Source organism: Nycticebus coucang, chromosome 12, assembly GCF_027406575.1.
Source record: "Nycticebus coucang isolate mNycCou1 chromosome 12, mNycCou1.pri, whole genome shotgun sequence".
Lineage (NCBI taxonomy): Eukaryota > Metazoa > Chordata > Mammalia > Primates > Lorisidae > Nycticebus > Nycticebus coucang.
Window position 1 is genome coordinate 49,145,300 of NC_069791.1, and position 20,304 is coordinate 49,165,603.

At 37.4% G+C, this 20,304-nt stretch overlaps 1 protein-coding gene across 1 annotated transcript; it reads left to right on the plus strand.

The window, feature by feature from the left end:
* Positions 1–1,169: 1,169 nt before the first annotated feature.
* On the plus strand, positions 1,170–2,294 carry LOC128561948 (sphingosine 1-phosphate receptor 5-like). Its single transcript, XM_053556602.1, has one exon. It carries the CDS (start codon positions 1,170–1,172, stop codon positions 2,292–2,294), a length of 1,125 nt encoding a protein of 374 aa, XP_053412577.1.
* The last annotated feature ends 18,010 nt before the right edge of the window (positions 2,295–20,304 follow it).

Here is a 20,304-nt window from a genome sequence, read left to right on the forward strand (position 1 = left end):
CATGGACCTTCAATTCCCATGAATTCACTCCTAGGATGCCTACTGAAAAACCTGAAAGCCCTTGGACTTCACAGCTTTTTGAACAAGAGAAACATATATTCCTTTGCAACCAGCCTGGCCCCAATACCCATGGATAAAGAAACCTGGTCCATGAAGGGAGTCTTACCTACAACACAATTTTACAGTTAGACCTCTTCCGTAGAGAGGAGAGAAAGTGGTCAGAGGTTCCCTACAATCAGGCTTTTGTTTATCTGAGGTGAAAGATTAACTAATACATTTGCAAGATGCCCCACAGAGTGAGAGTTAATGTTGTTAATAGTTAAATGCATCTTCTATATGAGTCTGAAAGAGTAAAACCCTTTCTGGGTTTCTGGGGATATATTAAGGAGGAGCACAGAGTCATAGACAGATGTTCTCGTCATAGACAGATGTTCTCACATAATATCGCTTTAATCTTACTTTAAATATTGAACAAAACTAATACCAGAAATAGTGAAATAATGAAGTCTAAGTAGCAGATAGATGCTTACTGTAAGTGTGGCATCTTCTGGTCAAGGCTGAAAAGGCAAAAAAGATCCATGTGTATCCATAGGTAGAACCCTTCCTTGGATAATTTGGAGTGTTTCTGTTTCTCGCCAATTAAAATAGAAGTGCTAGACAGTGATCAAATTCTCCTTACAATTTTTTCTTCTACTTTGCGGCAAAGGATAAATACCTGTTTCAATTAGGATATACAGATGAGATGAGATTTCAGCCATGTTATACAGTGAAGAGATTCCTCATTGCCTTCAAGATTCTATCCCTGCAAAGGAGGCTTCTGCTCCGGGGGAAGCGGCTTTGACCGCGGCAGTCCCCGTTGGGGAGCCCTCCCCTTTCCGCGTCTCCCACAGCGATGGAGAGTACCCTGGAGGACAGCCCAAAGCCCGCAGGGGGCCACTGAGGGCTCACCGGGGCCAGTCACTGCCAGGGCGCGTTCCAGGGCTGCAGCGGGTGGCACAGGCTGGCAGGCACAGGCTGACTGTCCAGTGTTAAGGCCGGGGGCAACTGCTGGCGACTGGCAGCCCTCAGGGTCGCTGGCCCGGGCCCCTGCCCTGCCAGCTTCAGCCCCGCCCTTGCAGTAGTTTCCGCTCAGTGGGTGGCAGGGAGAGCGCCTACTGGGTGCGCACCACATGGAGTCGGGGCTGCTGCCGCGCTCGCCTGTGAACGAAGTCATCGTCCTCCATTACAACTACACCGGCAAGCTCCGCGGGGCGCGCTACCAGCCTGGCGCAGGCCTGCGCGCCGACGCCGCGGTGTGCCTGGCGGTGTGCGCTTTCATCGTGCTGGAGAACTCGGCCGTGCTTTTAGTGCTCGGATGCCACCCGCGCTTCCACACGCCCATGTTCCTGCTCCTGGGCAGCCTGATGCTGTCGGATCTACTGGCTGGCGCCGCCTATGCAGGCAACATCCTGCTGTCCGGGCCGTTCACGCTGCGACTGTCGCCCGCGCTCTGGTTCGCGCGTGAAGGAGGCGTCTTCGTGGCCCTTGCCGCGTCGGTGCTAAGCCTCTTCGCCATCGCGCTCGACCGTCGCCTCACCATGTCGCGCCAGGCACCCGCTCCCGCCGTTAGTCGGGGGCGCTCGCTGGCGCTGGTGGCTACCATCTGGGGAGTGTCCCTGCTTCTCGGGCTGCTGCCGGCGCTCGGCTGGAATTGCCTAGGTCATCTGGACACCTGCTCCACTGTCTTGCCGCTCTACGCCAAGGCCTACGTGCTCTTCTGCGTGCTCGCGGTCCTGTGTATTCTGGCTGCTATTTGCGCACTCTACGCTTCTATCTACTGCCAGGTGCGCGCCAATGCACGGCTCCCGCGGGCACAGCCGGGGACCAGCCGGTGCACCTCAACCAGTAACCGCCGCAGGCCACGTTCGCTGGCACTGGGGCGCAAGCTCAGCGTCTTACTCCTCGCCTTCGTGGCGTGTTGGGGCCCCCTCTTCCTGTTGCTGTTGCTCGACGTGGCGTGCCCCGCGCGCGCCTGTCCTGTGCTCCTGCAAGCTGACCCCTTCCTCGGCCTAACCGTGGCCAACTCGCTCCTGAACCCCGTCATCTACACGCTCGCCAACCGCGACCTGCGCCACGCGCTCTGCCGTGGCTGCCACCCTGGTCAAGGCCCTAGTGGCTCCCAGAGGACTGGGAGCTCCATGGGGGCTTCTGGTGGCCTGAACTGCTGCCTTCCACTGGGTCTCAGGGGCAGGTCCTCGAGCCCAGGCGCACCCAAGACTGCCCAGACCCTAGTACCCCATCCAGTCGCAGACTGATGCCTACCCCCGCATTGTCTTCCCCAAGAGGTGTTTTGCAGACTTTTTCTTTTTATATGAAGGGATTTGTAGGAAATGCAGCCAAAGACGGTGGAGGCGGAAAAGACGCAGTGGGAACATACTATGTATTTATGGACGTTAAACCCCGCAACAGTGAACAAACACTCCTAAATCCTTACTTTCGTAGAATGGACATTCTAGTGGGAAATACAGATGATAACGGAATGATAAAATAGTGGAGATCATCGAGAAGGCCTCTGCAGAGGTGGTAGCATGTGATGTGAGCGGAGACGTCCATGTCCTGGGACACCTAAAGGAAGAGCATTTCCGGATGGGGGAGTGGAAGTGCAAAGGCCCCGAGGCTTGGTGTGTCCTTCTGTTCTGTGAAAAGCAGGAATCCCAGTGTGGCTGCAGCAGCAATAGGAGTGGGAGATAACAAGAGAAGGACCTGAACAGGCAGATATTTCAGGGCCTGTGGGCTGCGGAGAGGTCTTTGGTTTAACGCTGAGTGAGGTGGGAGCTATGGAGGGCTCTAAGCAGACGAACAAACTGATTTCATTTAGGTGTTTACAGATGTCCTGTGAGGACAAGGGTGGAAGCCAGAAGCAGGTAAAGGGGACTGTAACTGCAGCAATGATGACGGCGCTGATGGCTCAGACTAGATGTGTGCTCTGAATAGATTCTAGAGGCGTGGACAGAATTGCCAAGGAATTGGGTGTAACAGTGAGAGAAAGTTGTCCAGGAAAACAGCAATGGGAGGACACCTCCAAATTGGACTCTGGGAGACTCAGCCAAATCTTAACCGACAATAAAATTTCTTTGAGTGCCATGTCAGAGACTTCATAAAAATTGAAACTATAATAACGAGCAATGATTTAAAAACTTTATGCCTTTTGAAATGTTCTAGAAAATTAACCACAGGTGGTCATAAAAGTGTTGTCTTTGAATGCATGCTGGGGTGAGGAAAGAAATTACCAATGGCTGCTGGTAATGAAAATTCATTTCATAGCTTGAGGGAGCTTAGTCAAAATTTTACCAAAACTGATAAAAGACTCGACATAGATTTGAAGTGAATGCCCTTGGCAATATTTCTAGTATTCAGAGGAATATTGGAAGTAAGAAGAAGGGACAACATGATCTTTACCAATGTGAATTTAATTTTTCATAGACAACGGTGTGCTATGATTCTTATCCAAAAAATAGAGTAGAATCTTTACTGTTTAGATTATCCATTCCCAGATTAATGAGTAAATGACTAATTCACAGAATCACACTTTTAATGTGATTAAAAGAAGCAAGAACTGAGTGGCGCCTGTGGCCAAAAGGAGTAGTGTGCTGGCCCCATAAGCCGGAGGTGGCAGGTTCAAACCTAGCCCTGGCCAAAAAAAAAAAAAAAAAAAAAAGAACTGCTATCCAAAGCAAACAAGTACAATATGAAAGTCCAAATAAATAAAATGTTCAGAACACAGTTTGCTGCTTTGTTTTAAACAACTTTTAGCTAAAATATGTAGAAGATATTATTATTATTAATTTTCTCACCGTGGGTAGAGTACTGTGGCATCATAGCTCACAGCAACCTCCAACTCTTGGTCTTGAGCAGTCCTCTTGCCTCAGCCTCCTGAGTAGCTGGAACTACAGGTGTGTGCCACTCTGCCTGGCTCTATGGAATCTGGCTCTTGCTCAGGCTCTGCTATCTTACTCCTGAGCTCATGCAGTCCACCTGCCTTGGCCTCCCACAGCACTAGGGTTACAGACAGGAGCCACCATGCCCAGCCGTAGAAGATATTACTAAATTAGATAATTAAAATCAGAAAGGAATGAAATTATACTAATGTTGAAGTAAGTATTGATATTTTCTGAGATTCACAAGCTTAGTATTAACCAGATTTTGAAGTCACACTATTGTATTTTTTATTTGAATATTAATTTTATTGATTACATCCTGATGACATGATAAAACTGTATTTTTTGAAACTTCTACTGGCTTAGAAAGAAAATGAATTGTTATTGACATGAAGAGAAGAATGATTAAATGGCAATGTCACCTCAATTATTTCACTGATAATGTCTTTTTTTTATTTCAAATTAATGGGAGGGTCAAACAACTCGGTTACAATGTTTGTATTTGTTAGGTAGAGTCCCTCTTGCAGTTGTGTCCTGCACCGGAGAGGTGTCCCATATATCCACATATTACATTGTGCCCACTAAATAGGAGCACTCCAATCCCCCTCCTTCCTCTCTTCTCTCACCTTTCTTATCCCGCCTCCCCCTAACTTGAATTAGATTGAGTTTTTCTCTTACTTGGTGTGTATTAGATTGTCTACTGGCTTCATATTGGTATTGAGTACATTGGATAATTGCTTTTCCATTCTTGTAATACTTTGTTAAGAAGAAAGTGTTTTAACTCCATCCAGGTTAATACAAATGATGTAAAGTCTGTCTTTTTTAAGGCTGAATAGTATTCCATGGTACACATATATGACAGATTTTTAACCCATTCCTGAGTTGATGGGCATTTAGGTTGTTTCTACATTTTGGCAGTCGTAAATTGAACTGTGATAAATAATCTAGTTTAAATGTCCTTATTATAAAATTATTTTTTTTCTTCTGGATGCCTAATAATGGTGTTACTGGAATTTCTTTCTTCAGTAGGTCCTTGATCTCAGTAATTCAAAGAATGAATGATAGACCACCGATCAGTGGTAAGATAGGATTTATTATACAGAAAAGAATACAGAAAAAGCACCAGAGCTTTTGGCAGAGAAAAGACTCTAGTCAGAAAATCTCTGCATGAGTCCTTTGTCTTACAGGCGTCCTCAAACTTTTTAAACAGGGGGCCAATTCACTGTCCCTCAGACCTTTGGAGGGCTGGACTATAGTTAAAAAAAAAACAAACAAACAAAAACAACTATGAACAAATTCCTATGCACACTGCACATACCTTATTTTGAAGTAAAGAAACAAAACGGGAACAAATACAATCATACCACCTCATGTGGCCCATGGGTCGCAGTTCAAGGACCCCTGAATAGCCTGGAGAGTTACATTTGGCCTGGACTTTAGAGATGATAAAACACTTTTTCAAAGTGAACGGGCACATTAATGAACGGATATAGTCTCTTCATGAAATTGCTCCGGCCTAACAAATGGGGGAACCCTGTTCAGATCTAAATGGAATAACATTTTTAGCGTTAGAAGTTGTGTGTGCTGCCCAGGGCAGCTTCACATTGGTAGGTACTGTTCTCTGAAATAAAGGAAAAGATAAGGTGGCTGTGGCAGCAGTGGGAGGTGTCCATGGCTTCCCTCAACTTCCTTTGGACTTAGGCCATTGTGGCTCCACTCCACAGCACTTGGCTCTCCAGCCCTGGCCTGCCAGGGCCCCCTCAGCGACAACCCTCGGGGCACAGATACAGAAGGTGTGGGGGGGTCCCCACTGGCCCTCCCGGGAGGTCTGGCGCAGCCTGAGCTGGGGCACCACCCACCCTGTATCAATGAGATTGCAAGATCAAATGGAGATAATTAATCTCTTCCTCCAAATTTATAGCTGTTCTTTGTTTCTGAAAACATACTTTCAGGCAAAATATTTTTTAGTAAGTTAAGTGAGCATTAGTACAGTCATTTTCATTGCTTGTGAACAGAATTATCTCTGGTTAACAACTAATTTTATTTAAATTAATTAAATTCAAGTTATAGTAACTTTAATCTATCTAGAAAATAAGTTATTATCATTGGGCAGTCTCTATTTATCTATATATTAGTTGGCATTAATCATAAAGAAATAAATCATTAAAGGAATTAATATTATTTCAATTTTGCTCCTCCCACCAGAGATAGGTGTAGACGGCAGAGAATTTTGCTGAAACCTAGACATTCCCTGAAATAAAGTCAATACAAAGATAGGTAATGGCAGTTGCCTAAATCCTAATCTAAAATAGTCTTAAAATCTTATACCATGCATAACATGCAAAACACACAAATTCCTACCTTTAGCATGTTTAGGGGTCAGAGGATAGAAAGATAATAACCAGTTTCAGGTGGAGTTATCCATAAATCTCATCACAAACTTTTCACGGAGCTCTAGGGATTTCACATAAACAAACAACCTAGAAAGAGGAAAAACACACTAACTGTGAAAATTCTAAAAGGAGTCCCACTGGATCAGTTTTCTGAGTAGAGGGAAAAGACTCGAAAGTTTTTTCTGGACTCTACGTGTCAGTCTTGTAAACAACATTTCTGGGAAGGGTAAAAAGCAAAGAAGCATATTTGAAACCTGCTCATTAAAAGGCAAAACAAGGCCAGGAGAGGTGGCTCACGCCTGTAATCCTAGCATTTTGAGAGGCTGAGGCAGGTGGATTGCCTGAGTTCAGGAGTTTGAGACAAGCCTGAGCAAGATCAAGACTCCATCTCTAAAAATGGGCATTGTGGTCCATTCTTACAGTCCCAGTTACTCGGAGGCTGAGGCGAGAGGATCGCTTGAGCCCAAGAGTTTGAGGTTGCTGTGAGTTATCATGCCATGGTCCTCTACTGAAGGCAACAAAATGAGACTCTGTCTCTAAATAAATAAATAAATAAAATAAAAGAAGAAATAAACTAGTGTGTATATGTGTAAGTGACAGGGTATTAGGATAGTCTTGGACAAAATTACATTTAACACACACACATACAAAACCTGTTTTCTCTTCTCTCCAAAAAACCACTCATAAGAAAGTGCACTGCATTGTCTTGACAGAAAAGGACACTCTTGATATATGAATCCAACAGATCGCTCCAGCTATCATCCCATCCATGGAAAGCATTTTCATCTATATGTATGCACAGAAACTAAGACCAAAGAAAAGGAGAATCAAAACATTTAAGCTGATAAAAATTCCTTCATAAAACAGCCATAAAACACAAGAAAAGTATAATACAAAACTTAAAACCTGTATAAATATCCTAAAACAAACAAAAAATGAACAAAAAATTCATAAATTAAGGATCAAACTGTAGGAAGTAGAAATAAATGTAATAATTATTTGTTTTTTCATTTTTACTCATCTATCACTGTTTTTATACCTGAACATTAGATTTTATAGCTAAAAGCTTTTTCTAGAAATATCCTATATTTTAGTTGCTTTCAATATCCGTTTTACTTATATAAATATTAATCTTTGTTAAAGTTCATTTTTCATATTCAAGCTACAGGTTATGTTCTTAGATATTATTTAGAACATAGTGTTATCCATTCTGTTGGAGTAGTCACCTAATACAATATATTCAATATGTTTCAGACCTGTGAGAATAGATATTGTTTGTAAGAACTTTCTCTTCAAAGTATAAATGGAGAAACTTTCGATTTAGGCACAGTCTTGTATGTGAATCATTACAAAAGTTTTGAGCTACGTAAAAGTTAAGAACCTCAAAATTTGCATGGATGGAAATAAATGAAGCCCTCATAGCACATTGATAAGCTGAGCAAGTTGAAACTTCCATGAGAAAATCAGGCCAGGAATAAGGAAAGTCAACGCAGGAATAGTTATTCCCTCATAATTTTAGAAACAAGTAGACAGCAGAGTTCTGGGGATACCTAGAAACTCACTGAAATAAAATTCAAACAAAGAGAGATAATGGCATTGCCTAAACTGTGATCTTCTAAAATAGCCTTAAAATCTACATCAATAACATGCAAAAAATAAAGCCACACAAATTCATGCCTTTTTCATAAATAGATGTCAGAGAATACTAAAACTTCAAAATACTTTACTTATAAACAGAAAGATAGGAAACAGTTTGTAGTGGACTTATTCCTACATTCCATCACTAACTATTCAAGGAGTTAGGGTTTCAGAAAAGGAAAACCATACTAACAGTGAAAGTTCCACAAAGGAATACCGATAATTCAGATTTCTGAGTAGGAGCGAAAGACTTATGAATCTGTTCTGGACTCAATGAGTCAGTGTTGAAAAAACAGCACTTCTGGGGGAAAGAGATTAAAAGGCAAGAAAGAAACACATTTGAAACAGTAAAGGGGAAAAACCAAGTGTGTGTTTGTGTAAGAGACAGGGTGTTAGGGTAGTCCTAAACAAAGTGAGATTTAAAACACACCCACATACACAAAAAAACCCTCTTTCCTCTTCCATCCATGTAGAGGCTGCATTATATTGTCTTGAAAGAAGAGCATCCTCTTGATACAGGAATCCAATAAAATGAATGAGCTGTCATAGACCACAAAAACATTTTTCATCTACACACTGCATAGAAAAGAACACAGAAAATGGAAATCAAAATGTTTTATCTCATAAAAATCTGCCCTAAAAAGACCCATGAAACACAAGAAAAATGTAATACAACACTTAAATATCTTAAAACAACAAAAGTTGGACCAAAAATTCACAAGAACCAAACTATAAAGTACAAATAAATTCAATAATTCTTTTATTTTTCATTTTTACTCATCTATCATTATAAAAAATGTTCTCCTAAGGAATACATTTTATAACTACAAGCTTCTTCCTAGAAACATCCTCATTTTAGTTACTTTCAGTATCAATTTTACTTTATTAATTTTTAATAAGTTCACTTTTCATAATCAAGATAAGTGTTAGAATATCTGTAATATAATTTTTAGAGCATAATTTATGTTATCTATTCTGTTAGAGTAGTTAATATATTCAAATTTGTGACAAAATTGTTTGAAGAACTTTCCAAGCATTTGTATATAAGTATCCGTTTATGCTTCAAAGTATAAATGCAGTAACATACAATTCAAGCACACTCTTGTAATAAAAAATAGATAAATCAATTAGAATACTAAAGAAAAACTCATATTAGAAATACTACTCAGACTAAAACTGGAAGATTTTCAAGTTTTCAGATTTTTTTTTGGCAGTTTTTGGCCAGGGCCGGGCTTGAACCCACCACCTCCAGTATATGGGGCCAGCACCCCACTCCTTTGAGCCACAGGTACTACCCCAGTTTTCAGATTTTTGTCTGAGAGTTTTCCTTAATATGTACGAGTCTGAGTGGTACAAATTTGTAAGTTTATTAGCTACAGAGTCAATGCATCTGAGCTTGAAAGAAAAAAACAGCAATTTAGGGATGTAATTTGGAACAGAAAAATGTCATGGAAAGGGTAGCCCCCAAATATGCTAATAAAATACATTCAACCTCTTTGCTAAGCACATGACTACACTTGTGCAGAGGAGCCCCAGTGAAAAGGTGTGTGTGAGGGCCCTGGAAGCTGAAAGAACTGAGTGGAAATTCAATGGCTTCCCAGCTCAGTGGAGAATCTGGAATTTGTGTCCAGTGAAGTCAACTGAATTTAGGAGAAAAATCATTATTTAGAGACAGGAACATCATAGAAAACAGAGACAGAGTCTCACACTGTTGCCCTGGGTAGAGTGCCATGGCATCATTGTAGCACACAGCAGTCTCAAACTCTTTGGCTCAAGGGATCTTCCTGGCTCAGCTTCCCAAGTACCTGAGACTACAGGCACCTGCCATGCCTGGCTATTTTTTCAATTTTTAGTAGAGATGGGGTCTTGCTCTTGCTCTGGCTCATTTCAGACTCCTGAGCTCAAGCAATACATTGGCCTCAGGCTCCCAGAATGCTAGGATTATAGGTGTGAGCCATCACACCAGGACACAGTCAAGGAATTTAAAGCAACTATTATAAATATAAGATAGAAGTATTAAGAAAAACTATAATGTGAAAAAATTAGTTAAGAGATGCAAAACAAAAACCCAAAGTAATTTCTAAATCAATACAAAGTGGAGAGGGGAGTAAAATGGAGAGATTTGTATGAAATTGATCTCTAGGTATTATCAGGTCAAAATAGACTGTTATCATAACAAGTTTTATTTAGCCTTATTAAAAAGCAAGGGGAAAACTTATAGTAAACACATACAAAAAAAAGGAAAATATAATAAAAGTATGTCATTATCAATCATCAAATCACAAAAAGACAGCAGGACAGAGAGAGAGGAACAAAGAAATACACAAAGAGCAACACCCCAACAATTAACAGAATGGCTATAGTAAGTCCCTAACTGTCAATAGTTACTTCAAATGTAAATGGATTATACTCACTCATCAGAAGACATTGGATGACTAAAAGAATAAAACAAAAAATTCAACTATATGATATCTACAAGAGAGGCACTTTACATTTAATGACACACGTATGTTGAAAGTGAAAGGGTTGAAAAAGATACTCCATGCAAATATCAACCAAAAGAGAGCAAAGATGGCTACATTTATATCAGACAAAATAGACTTTAAATTAATCACAGCTACAAAAATAAAGAAGGTCATTACTTAGTCATAAAATATCCAATTAAACAGGATCATAAAACATTTATAAATACATATGCACCTAACATTAGAACAGTTAGATATATAAAACAAATATTGACAGATAAGAAGGAAGAAATAGATCAAATTACAATCATAGCAGGAGACTTCAACACCCCACTTTCTGCAGTAGACACATGAACTAGACAGAAAATGAATAGGGTAACAGACTTAACACTATAAACCAAATGGACCTAGGAGATATACTTAGAACCTTCGCCCAACGGCAGCAAAATATTCATGCTTCTGCAGTACACATGTTACATTCTCCAAGATAAATCATGTGCTAGGTCACGAAAGAAGTCTTAATAATTTTAAAAAGATTGAAATCATTTTAATATCTTTTTTTGACAATAAAAGGATGAGACTAGAATTCAACAACAACAACAAAAAAAAGGAAAATGGAAAAATTCACAAACACATGGAAATTAGACAGCATACTTTGGAATAAACACTAGGAAAGAGGAAGCCAAAAGGGAAATCAGAAAATATTTCAAGATTAAAAAGCACAATATATCAAAACTTATCAGATACAGGCATATGGGTACTAGGAGGGAATTGTGTAGCCATAAATGCTTTCAATAAAAAAGAGAAAATAATTCACATAAACAGGTAAATGTTATACAAAGGAAAGTAGAAAAACAAGAAAAAATTTTAAGCTTAAAGTTAGGTGAAGGAAAGAAATAATAAAGATTAAGATAGAAATAAATGAAATAGAGGACAGAAAACAACAGGGAAAAAATACTAAGGAAACTGAGCTGGTTCTGCAAGTTAAATTCAATCTCTCAAAATCCCAATGCCATTTTTACAGAAATAAAACATATATTTTTAAAATTCATATGAATTTACAAATATACTGAATAGCCAAAGCAATTTTGAGCAAGAATTACAAAGCTGGAGGCATCATATTTTCTGATTTGAAAATATATTACAAAGATAGAATAATGAAAATAGTTTGACACAGGATTAAGAAGACATATAGACTAATGGAACAGTAGAAAGCCCAGGAAAAAGTATACATTGTTAGTCAACTGATCTTCAATGAGAGTGCCAAGAATATACAATAAGGAAATAAGTAAAGCCTCTTAAGCAAATGTGGTGGGAAAACTGGATACCCACATGCAAAATAACAGAATAGAATCAGATAATCATCTGATACTATACAGAAAAATCATCTCCAAATGACAAAATTCTTAAATGTAAGACCTGAACTCCTCAGACTCCAAGAAGAACACACAGCAAGAAAATCTATGAACATTAGCCCTGGGAATTTCTTGGATGTGACACCAAAAGCACAGAAAACAACAGTAAAAATAGACAGTGAAATTACATAAAATGAAAAAGCTTCTGCACAGCCAGGAAACAAACAACCAAAGGAAAACAACCTACAATGTAGGAGAAATATTTATAAACAATATATTTGATAAAGGGTTAATATTCAAAATACATAAGTAACAGTTACAGCTTAAAAGCAAACAAACTGATAACCCAATCTAAAAAAAAAATGAGCTAATGACTCGATTAGATTATTTTCCAGGGAATACATCCAAATGGTCAAAAATATATGAAAAAGTTGTCAACATCATTAACCATTGGGGAAATGAAAACCAAAACCACAGTGAGACATCCTCTCACAATTGTTAGATGATCTATTATTAAAAAATCTCCCACGCCCCAGACAACCTCAACAAACAAAAGACAACATATGTTGTTGGCAAGGATGTGGTGAACAAAAAAAGCACTTGTAAACTTTTGGAGCAAATGTAAATTTGTGAAGCTTCCATGGAAAACAGTGTGGTGATTCATGAAAAACTAAATATAGAACTAATTATTTCATCAGACTAAAGTCTTCCTTTATTTCTAAAGGAACTAAAATCAAGATCTTAAAGAAACCTGCACTCCCATGCTCATTGCAGCATTATTCACAGTAGCTAAGATCTGGAAACAACTGATGGAAGAATGGATAAAGAAAAGATGGTCTTTACCTGCAATCCAGTACTATTTATTCAGCAATAACAACTTGCTTGTCCTTTACAAACAAGGAGATGAACCTAGAGGACATTACGTTATGTGTGATAAGCTAGAGGCAGAAGGACAAACACAGCAGGATACCATTTCCATGAGGAATTTACAAAAGTCAGACTTACAGATGCTGCCAGTGGGAGGGTGGTTGACAGGGACTAGGAGGAGTGAAAACGGAGTTTTTAGTCAAAGAGTACAAAGTTTCTTTTATAGTAGATTAACAGGTCCCAGAAATCTACTGTAAAGTAAGTGCTTATAGTTTACAATACAGTATTTGGTATTAAAAACTTACTATGTGGGTAAGCCTTATGTTAAGTGTTTTAATCAGAAAAAATAATAACAATAAATAAAAACAGGGCGGTTAAGCCACTTTGAGAGGTAATGAATAGGTTTGTGACAGGGTATAGTGATCAAATTGTATGCATTTATTATGTACAGCTTTGTTTATAAAAATAAAATAATAATAATTAACATCCCTAAAAACCATTCTGACTATATAAAAATAAAATGTCATATTTATAAAGAACATTAATTTACATAATCATGATATTTTGACATAGGGGGAGCTATTAAATGTGTATAAGATGCTACAAGGTTCAGAAATTTCATATTTGAAATCTCTATTCACAATTTGTTTTTGAAAACATGCTTGAATCCTCTACTGTTATACTTTGACAACACAGACATAAGTGAGGGCACTAGTTAGGATTCTCCAGAGATACAGAAGCAACAAGATATATACAGAGGGTACCAAAAAAATGCGTATGGATTTTAAGGAAGGAAAAAATTGTATTACAATCATAATACTCAGATTATACTGATAACATTTGTTATCTTGTATATTGTATCTCTTATAATTGCAGAAGTCAAACATGACTTGAGTATTACAATTTTAATACAGTTGTTTTCCTTGCTTAAAATGTGTATAAATATTTTTGGCACCTGCTGTATCTTGTATGTAGAAACACTGTATATGAAAGAGGGCTTTGTTAGGGGAATTTTTTCAGGCATTTATGAAGACTGAAAAGTCCCAGGGCAGGCCATTTGCAAGATGGAGACCCTAGGAGGCTGGTAGTGTGGTTCAGTCCAAGTCCCAAGGCCTTAGAAATAGGAAAGCTAAGGCCGGGCTTGGTGTCTCACGCCTGTAATCCTAGTACTCTGGGAGGCTGAGGTGGGTGGATTGCCTGAGCTCACCAGTTCAAGACCAGCCTGAGCAAGAACCAGACTTTGTCTCTAGGGGGGGTGTGGCCTTGGTGTGTGTCACACTTTATGGGGGCAAGACATGATTGCAAGAGGGACTTTGCCTAACAATTGCAATCAATGTAACCTGGCTTATTGTACCCTCAATGAGTCCCCAACAATAAAAAAAAAAATACCTGGTGGTTGTAGTGGGTGCCTATAGTTCCAGCTACTCAGGAGGCTGAGGCAAGGCATTCACTTGAATCCAAAAGTTTGAGGTTGCTGTGAACTGAGACACAATGGCACTCTACTAAGGGAAACAAAGTGAGATTCTGTTTCAAAAAAAAAAATAAATAAATAATGGAAAGAAAAGAAGCAGGGAAGCTGATGGAGTAACTCTCAGTCCAAGACCAAAGGCCTGCGAAGTGGAATGGAGCTGGAGTAAGTCCTGGAGTCCAAAGTCTGTAGAGCCCACATTCCAATGTCCAAGGGAGGAGGAGAGCATCCCAGCTCCAGGAGAGGGACAGACACATTTGCCTTACTCTGTTTTCATGTGTCTGGGCCCTGGTAGACTGGATTGTGTCCACCCACAATAAGGGCACATCTCCCCACCTGGTCTACTCAGACTCACACACTAAACTCCTCTGGAAACGCTCTCACAGACACTCCCCAAACAAGGCTTCATCGGGTTTCTAGATGCTCCAGTTCATGCAGATTAACGCCTAAAATTAACCATCTCAGTAGGCTATAATAATTTATATAAGTTATAAAATAAGTGTATAATAATTTAAATAATTTAGAAAAATTATAAATAAGGGGGCATATTAAAATCAATAATAATAAATAATGTAGAATAAACACTGAACCAGAGATGTCTTTAATAGCAAAGATTCCTAATTAACCTTGCAGGTGAAATCGATGGTATTCCTATGAGACTTCATCCTGTGTTACATATAATGAGCATATTGTGTATGTTAAAATATGATAAAATTATATTATGTAGGATATACGTTTTACAAATTTTAAAGGTTTTAATAAATGAAAGATTTTTCCCCATAAACTTTATCATATCTATCTTACTAACACAGATTGAAGTATATTGTCAAGCAGATTATGCTTTCTTAATAATATACATGTTTTAATTTGCTCAATATCATTGCATGTACATAATCTTTTCTGCTTTTAATGACTATAATATTTTCTAGCATGTAACACATAATATATTAAGCCTTCCCCTTTTCATAGTGATCAGTCAGTTATGTCTCAAAAGATTCTTATATATTTTGACTCCCCATAACCATTACTTCAGTGTTTAGTATAAGATGCTGAGGCACAGAACAAATCTACAGATGTGTATATCGCAAATCTTTGTAAATAACCACTAAAACACATTTGCCAAACTTAGCACAAGTTTTCTAATTTTTAATATATGATGATCATTAACTTTTCTAAAATGATAGTCAAAAATAATAATCTTTAATTTTTAAAATTTAACTTAATTATTATCAGTCAGAATTAGCATTTTTTCACATTTTTAAATGATTTGTGATTTTTTTTGTTCATATCTCACATGTCTCCACACTTTTTGCCCATTGGTGAAGGGGTGAAGGTTGTCAGTCTTTTCTTATTTATTAATTTATTTATTTCTGAGATAGACTCTCCCTCTGTCACCCTGGGCAGAGTGCCCTAGCATCATAGCTACAGCAACCTTGAACTCCTGCGCTCAAACAATCCTGTTGCCTCAGCCTCCCCTAGCTGGGACAGTCCTCCTGAAGCTGGGACTACCACAACGACCAGCTAATTTTTTTTTTTTTTTTTGGTAGAGATGGGGTTCTCACTCTTGGTCAAGAGCCTCAGTTGAAGCAATCCACTCACCTCGACCTCCCAGAGTGCTAGGATTATAGGCGTGAGCCACCACACACAGCCAGTCTTTCCTTATTAATCTCCATGTGTTCTTATATTTGACTTTATATTAGTAACTAATTTTTTTCTGGCCAAATCTATTGTGTTTAGTGTTTTTTTTTTTCATTAGGTATTTTTCTTAGTATTTGTCAAAGAAAAGTAAAAACATACCTTTAAGTTCATGAGAAAGACTGAAGTTTCCTGTAGGCCAAGGCAGAGTGGAAAAGATCTGAAGGGAGACTGAGCAGCCAGTGGGCAGGAGCCTGTGAGGTGACAATAGGGGAAGGTTTGTGGTTCACCGTCTTTGATGAATGGAGGGACTTCTAGATGTTCACTACAATGAGAGGAGGGAAAATGAACTGCAAGGGGACAAAAAACTTAATTTATTAAAAAAAAGAGGCTAGAGGAGAATGAAGAGGCTAGAGGAGAATGAAGTCAGTAGTGAGGTTCTGAGTCATCAGAAGTTTATATTAGATAGTAAGGAAGTTTCTTTACTACCCACAAGCTGATGTCCAGTGAAATCTTTCAAATTAAAAATGAGTTATATAATTTATTACTGTGCCAAACCAAACTATATTAGACTACATTATGCTATACTAAATGAAATGAAAACTCTCTACATTGGGTTCTTATATAGGCTACGGGTAAGGATTATTACTTATAATTTAACTGGGAAGGCTAAAAATATAATTTCTATTCTAACAAATCAACACATTTTTCTCCATATTCTGTGGCACTGTTTTTCAACGTAATCTTTAACACAACACCCAATTTGGTTCTTTTGTCATTTTTTTCTTTTTAAAGTCTCAGACTTAATATTGAGAGGTTCTCATTAAGCAATATTTAAATTTAATATTCTTCTCATTTTCAATTGAAATACCTATGATTTGTGAAATATCTTTCAAAGTACCAAAAGTCATGGCAACATTTTCAGCCTTGATAGGTATTTGTGGGGGGAGAAAAACTATAAATTAGCAATTACAGGAGAGCTTCCTTTGTAGTTTTTCACAGACTTTCATTAACAAAGTATTTTAACGTCATTTCTAGATTTTCTAAAAGTTTCTCCTGTAGGTTCTCAGATATTCATCTGTACGATAAATTAACTCTATCCTGAAATAATTTTATACTGTTTTACAATTAGGATTCTTCTACAAAATTTTCAAATTTTATTTTTAAGTAGGTGAGTATAATTGCTCTCACTTATTTGCTTCTTTCCAAGAGATATTACAGAAATGACTCCTGGATCTCAACTTCAACACTCAACGCAGAATATACTAAATCATAGCGTAGAGAGAAAGCAATGTCTTTAAAAATATGAGACGTCCTTTCATAAAAAGGACATGAGGCTTGAATCCAGCTATTCCTTCTGTTTTGTGGGGGGAGGTTCTGATAGTGTCTTGTTTTATTTTTTCCAACCATCTAGCCTCTTTTTCCAAATCAGTCCATGTAAAACAGAATTATTTTTTCACCATCTTGAACTCTGAAAGCAGTAGGTTCATACATGTTTTGGGTTTTAATACATACTGAAAATTTCTTTCCAGTAAAGTGGTCCAACGTCATAGATTAGGAGAAGCTTTTGTGAATAATGACTGGTAACCTTTCCTACACATTGTCCAAATATGCATAATTATAGTTTGTTTTGAAATATTTACTTATAGGTAAAATTTCATTGTTTTAGTTTATAATTACATTTTACTTAATATTTACTGATTTTATAGGTAAAATATCAATATTTTTGTGTTTATTTCTTTGATTAGTGATGAAACAAAGTTATTTAACATGCTTATATACAACATGGTGGTAAAATTATTTTTATTATCAATGATAGTGATTTATCTTGAGTTCAACCTAAATTTTTCCTCATCTCTGTATAGTTAGAAAGTTCTAATTATTTTCCTGTACTTTCTTTTAGTTCTTTCATTGTCCTATTGTTTAAAGTTAACATTTTTGTTTAACTGAAACGTTATGTTGCAATTTTGAATTGGTTTTCCATGTGATTTGATCACCAGGCTAATTCTGTTTTGCATTCTCACTAACAATGCAATTTTCATTCTTCCTCTGCTAGAAAAAGAATTTAATTATCCTAAATATTTGGGCTGTAATAACTGATAATTCGACCATGATATTAAATTAACCAGCATATCTACTGGTGGATTTAAAAATTGGTCACTTTCAAAAAACAATTTGTACAAATATAAAAATCCTTAATTATTTTCATATTTTATTTTTGTTTTTTTGGAAATCAAATCTTTGGAAATAGTTATGGATATAGAAAACGTGTTAGATATAAATTTAATTGTCATTCATTATTTTCAAACATTCAAAATTTCACCTTTAAGAAGCTTTTGACATAGGCTTTAATTTTCAATAAAATAGAAACTAATACAAACCATTTGAAACTCCATCCATATGTAACCATCTCAGACACAGAATATTACAATCTATTGTTTTGTTGTATATACTAAGAACATTTGTTATATTAAATAATTACTGGTGGTCTGTTTCTTAATCATGATTATTTTCGTTGCTGATCTTTTTGTTTTGTTTTGTGTTCCCAGTAGACCCATTAGAGAAAAGTAAAGCAAGATAAACCCCTGTGCTGCATAACTTTGAACATGTTCTTACGACTTATACAGGACAAATTATTTAAAACGGAAAGTAAAAAGCTGCATGTTTTGTTTTAATAAATATAGATAAGTAATTTTCTATTCACATTAATTTGCCAATTCAAAAGCTTATCGATTGTTTAAGATATTTAGTATTGTCATAAGTGAAAATTGCCCCATTATTTTAATGTTTACTTATGAATTTCTAAGTCAAGATTTCATATTTTTATTGGACTTTGTGAATACTTATCTCCCTTCTTCATTTTTAGTGGTTTATTGGTATTTTCTCAGAAATATAGATATTCTATATGTGTGTGCCTCTGTACATGTGTTTGTGTGTGTGTGTGTGTAAGGAAATATGCTCTGGTTAGGTTAAAAAAAGATGGTAGGCTGGCAGATTTAGAGATACCTGGTTATTTTTCAAATATAGATTCTATTTTTAATTCCTGAACAGGATGGGTTTTCCCCTATTTTATGAAAAAGTTCATCTAACAATAGATTGTTTCAGTGATAAAATAAACTTTATTTCAACCCAGATAGTAGGTTTACCTAGTATGCTTACATTTTTCTACAATGTGCCTATGAGTCTTGTTTGAAACAATTAGATTGGATTTGGAAGTAGTTGCTATCACCTTTGCAAACAAGTCAAACCCTGGCCAAAGAGCCATGCTACCTGTGTGAAACTGAATTCTCATCCTCTGAAGATAGACACTGAGAAAGAATTGGTACAAATGTAATCACTTCTACTTTTGTGTTACACCACAGCTGTATTTGGCTTGAATCATTGGTATCTAGGTTCCTTTTAATCTAGTCCTTTGCTGGCATTTTATAATGTTGATGTTTTTAAATATTTGTACCAGTCTGGCAGATTTGAAATGTTATGCCGTTATATAATAAAAACTTTCCCTAACTACAGTGAAAGTGAGCATCTTTGTGTATATTAATCATACTTCGTATTTTTCAGAGCAACCCCTCCTTGAACCCTTGTTCCCTGGAAGACTCCAAAAGACTGCATGGTCATCCTGTCAATTTCTTCTGCGGTTCATATACTCTGCTTAGTATTTGTGTAGGAGATAAATATTTCTACATTATTTTTTTCTTATACTGAGAGGCCTAGTCAACTTATTGCCATTTTACAAAGACCGATTATCCTGCAACCCATTAGACCCTGGCATTAAGCACAGTGAAAATCAGATGGGCTGCTTGGAGCCTGACCACTGACTTCACTTTTACTTTTTTTCCCCACTTTCTTGCAAGGTCATGTCTAGCACAGCAGAGGAACATCTGGAAACAGAGTCAGTTCTTGAAACCAGTTCAAGACTTTTTCAATCATCCTAACTTGTCCTAAGTAAGTGAGCCAGTCTTGTGTCTGAGAGTTACCCCATGTAATGACACGCTGGGAGTATTAACAGATTATTTTTTCATGATTCTGATAGTTGAAAGTACAAAATAAATATCAGTGGACTTAAATGAAGGTTTTGTAATGACCATACTCCTTTCAGAAGGTCTAGGGGAGAATTCTTTCCTTGTTTCTTCCAATGCCTGGTGGCTGTAGCATTCTTTGGCTTGTGGGTGAGTCACTTTAATTTTCAAGTCCAGTATCTTTGAATCTCTTTCTTTTCTGTCTTCACATTCTTTACTCTGTATATCATGAAAGAGTTTTCAATATTTTTTCAATGCTTTTTTCTACCCTGCTCAAGATAATCTTGTAGTTTTATCTTCTATTTTATTAAGGGTATATTGCATTTACTGACTTTCACATAACATAGTGTCCTGGTATTTCAGAAATAAATCCCACTAGGTCATGGTGTATTATTCTTTAAATACGCTATTGAATTCTATATTCTAGTATTTTTTTGAGGATGTTTACACCAATATTCATTGTAGATATTGGTTAATAGTTTCCTTTCATGCAGTATCCTTGTCTTGTTTTGAGATCAGGGTATAGCTAGTCTATATATGTTAAATG

Bases quoted from the DNA above. Each gene is read 5' to 3' on its own strand.
- LOC128561948 (XM_053556602.1), top strand. From the start codon at position 1,170: ATGGAGTCGGGGCTGCTGCCGCGCTCGCCTGTGAACGAAGTCATCGTC.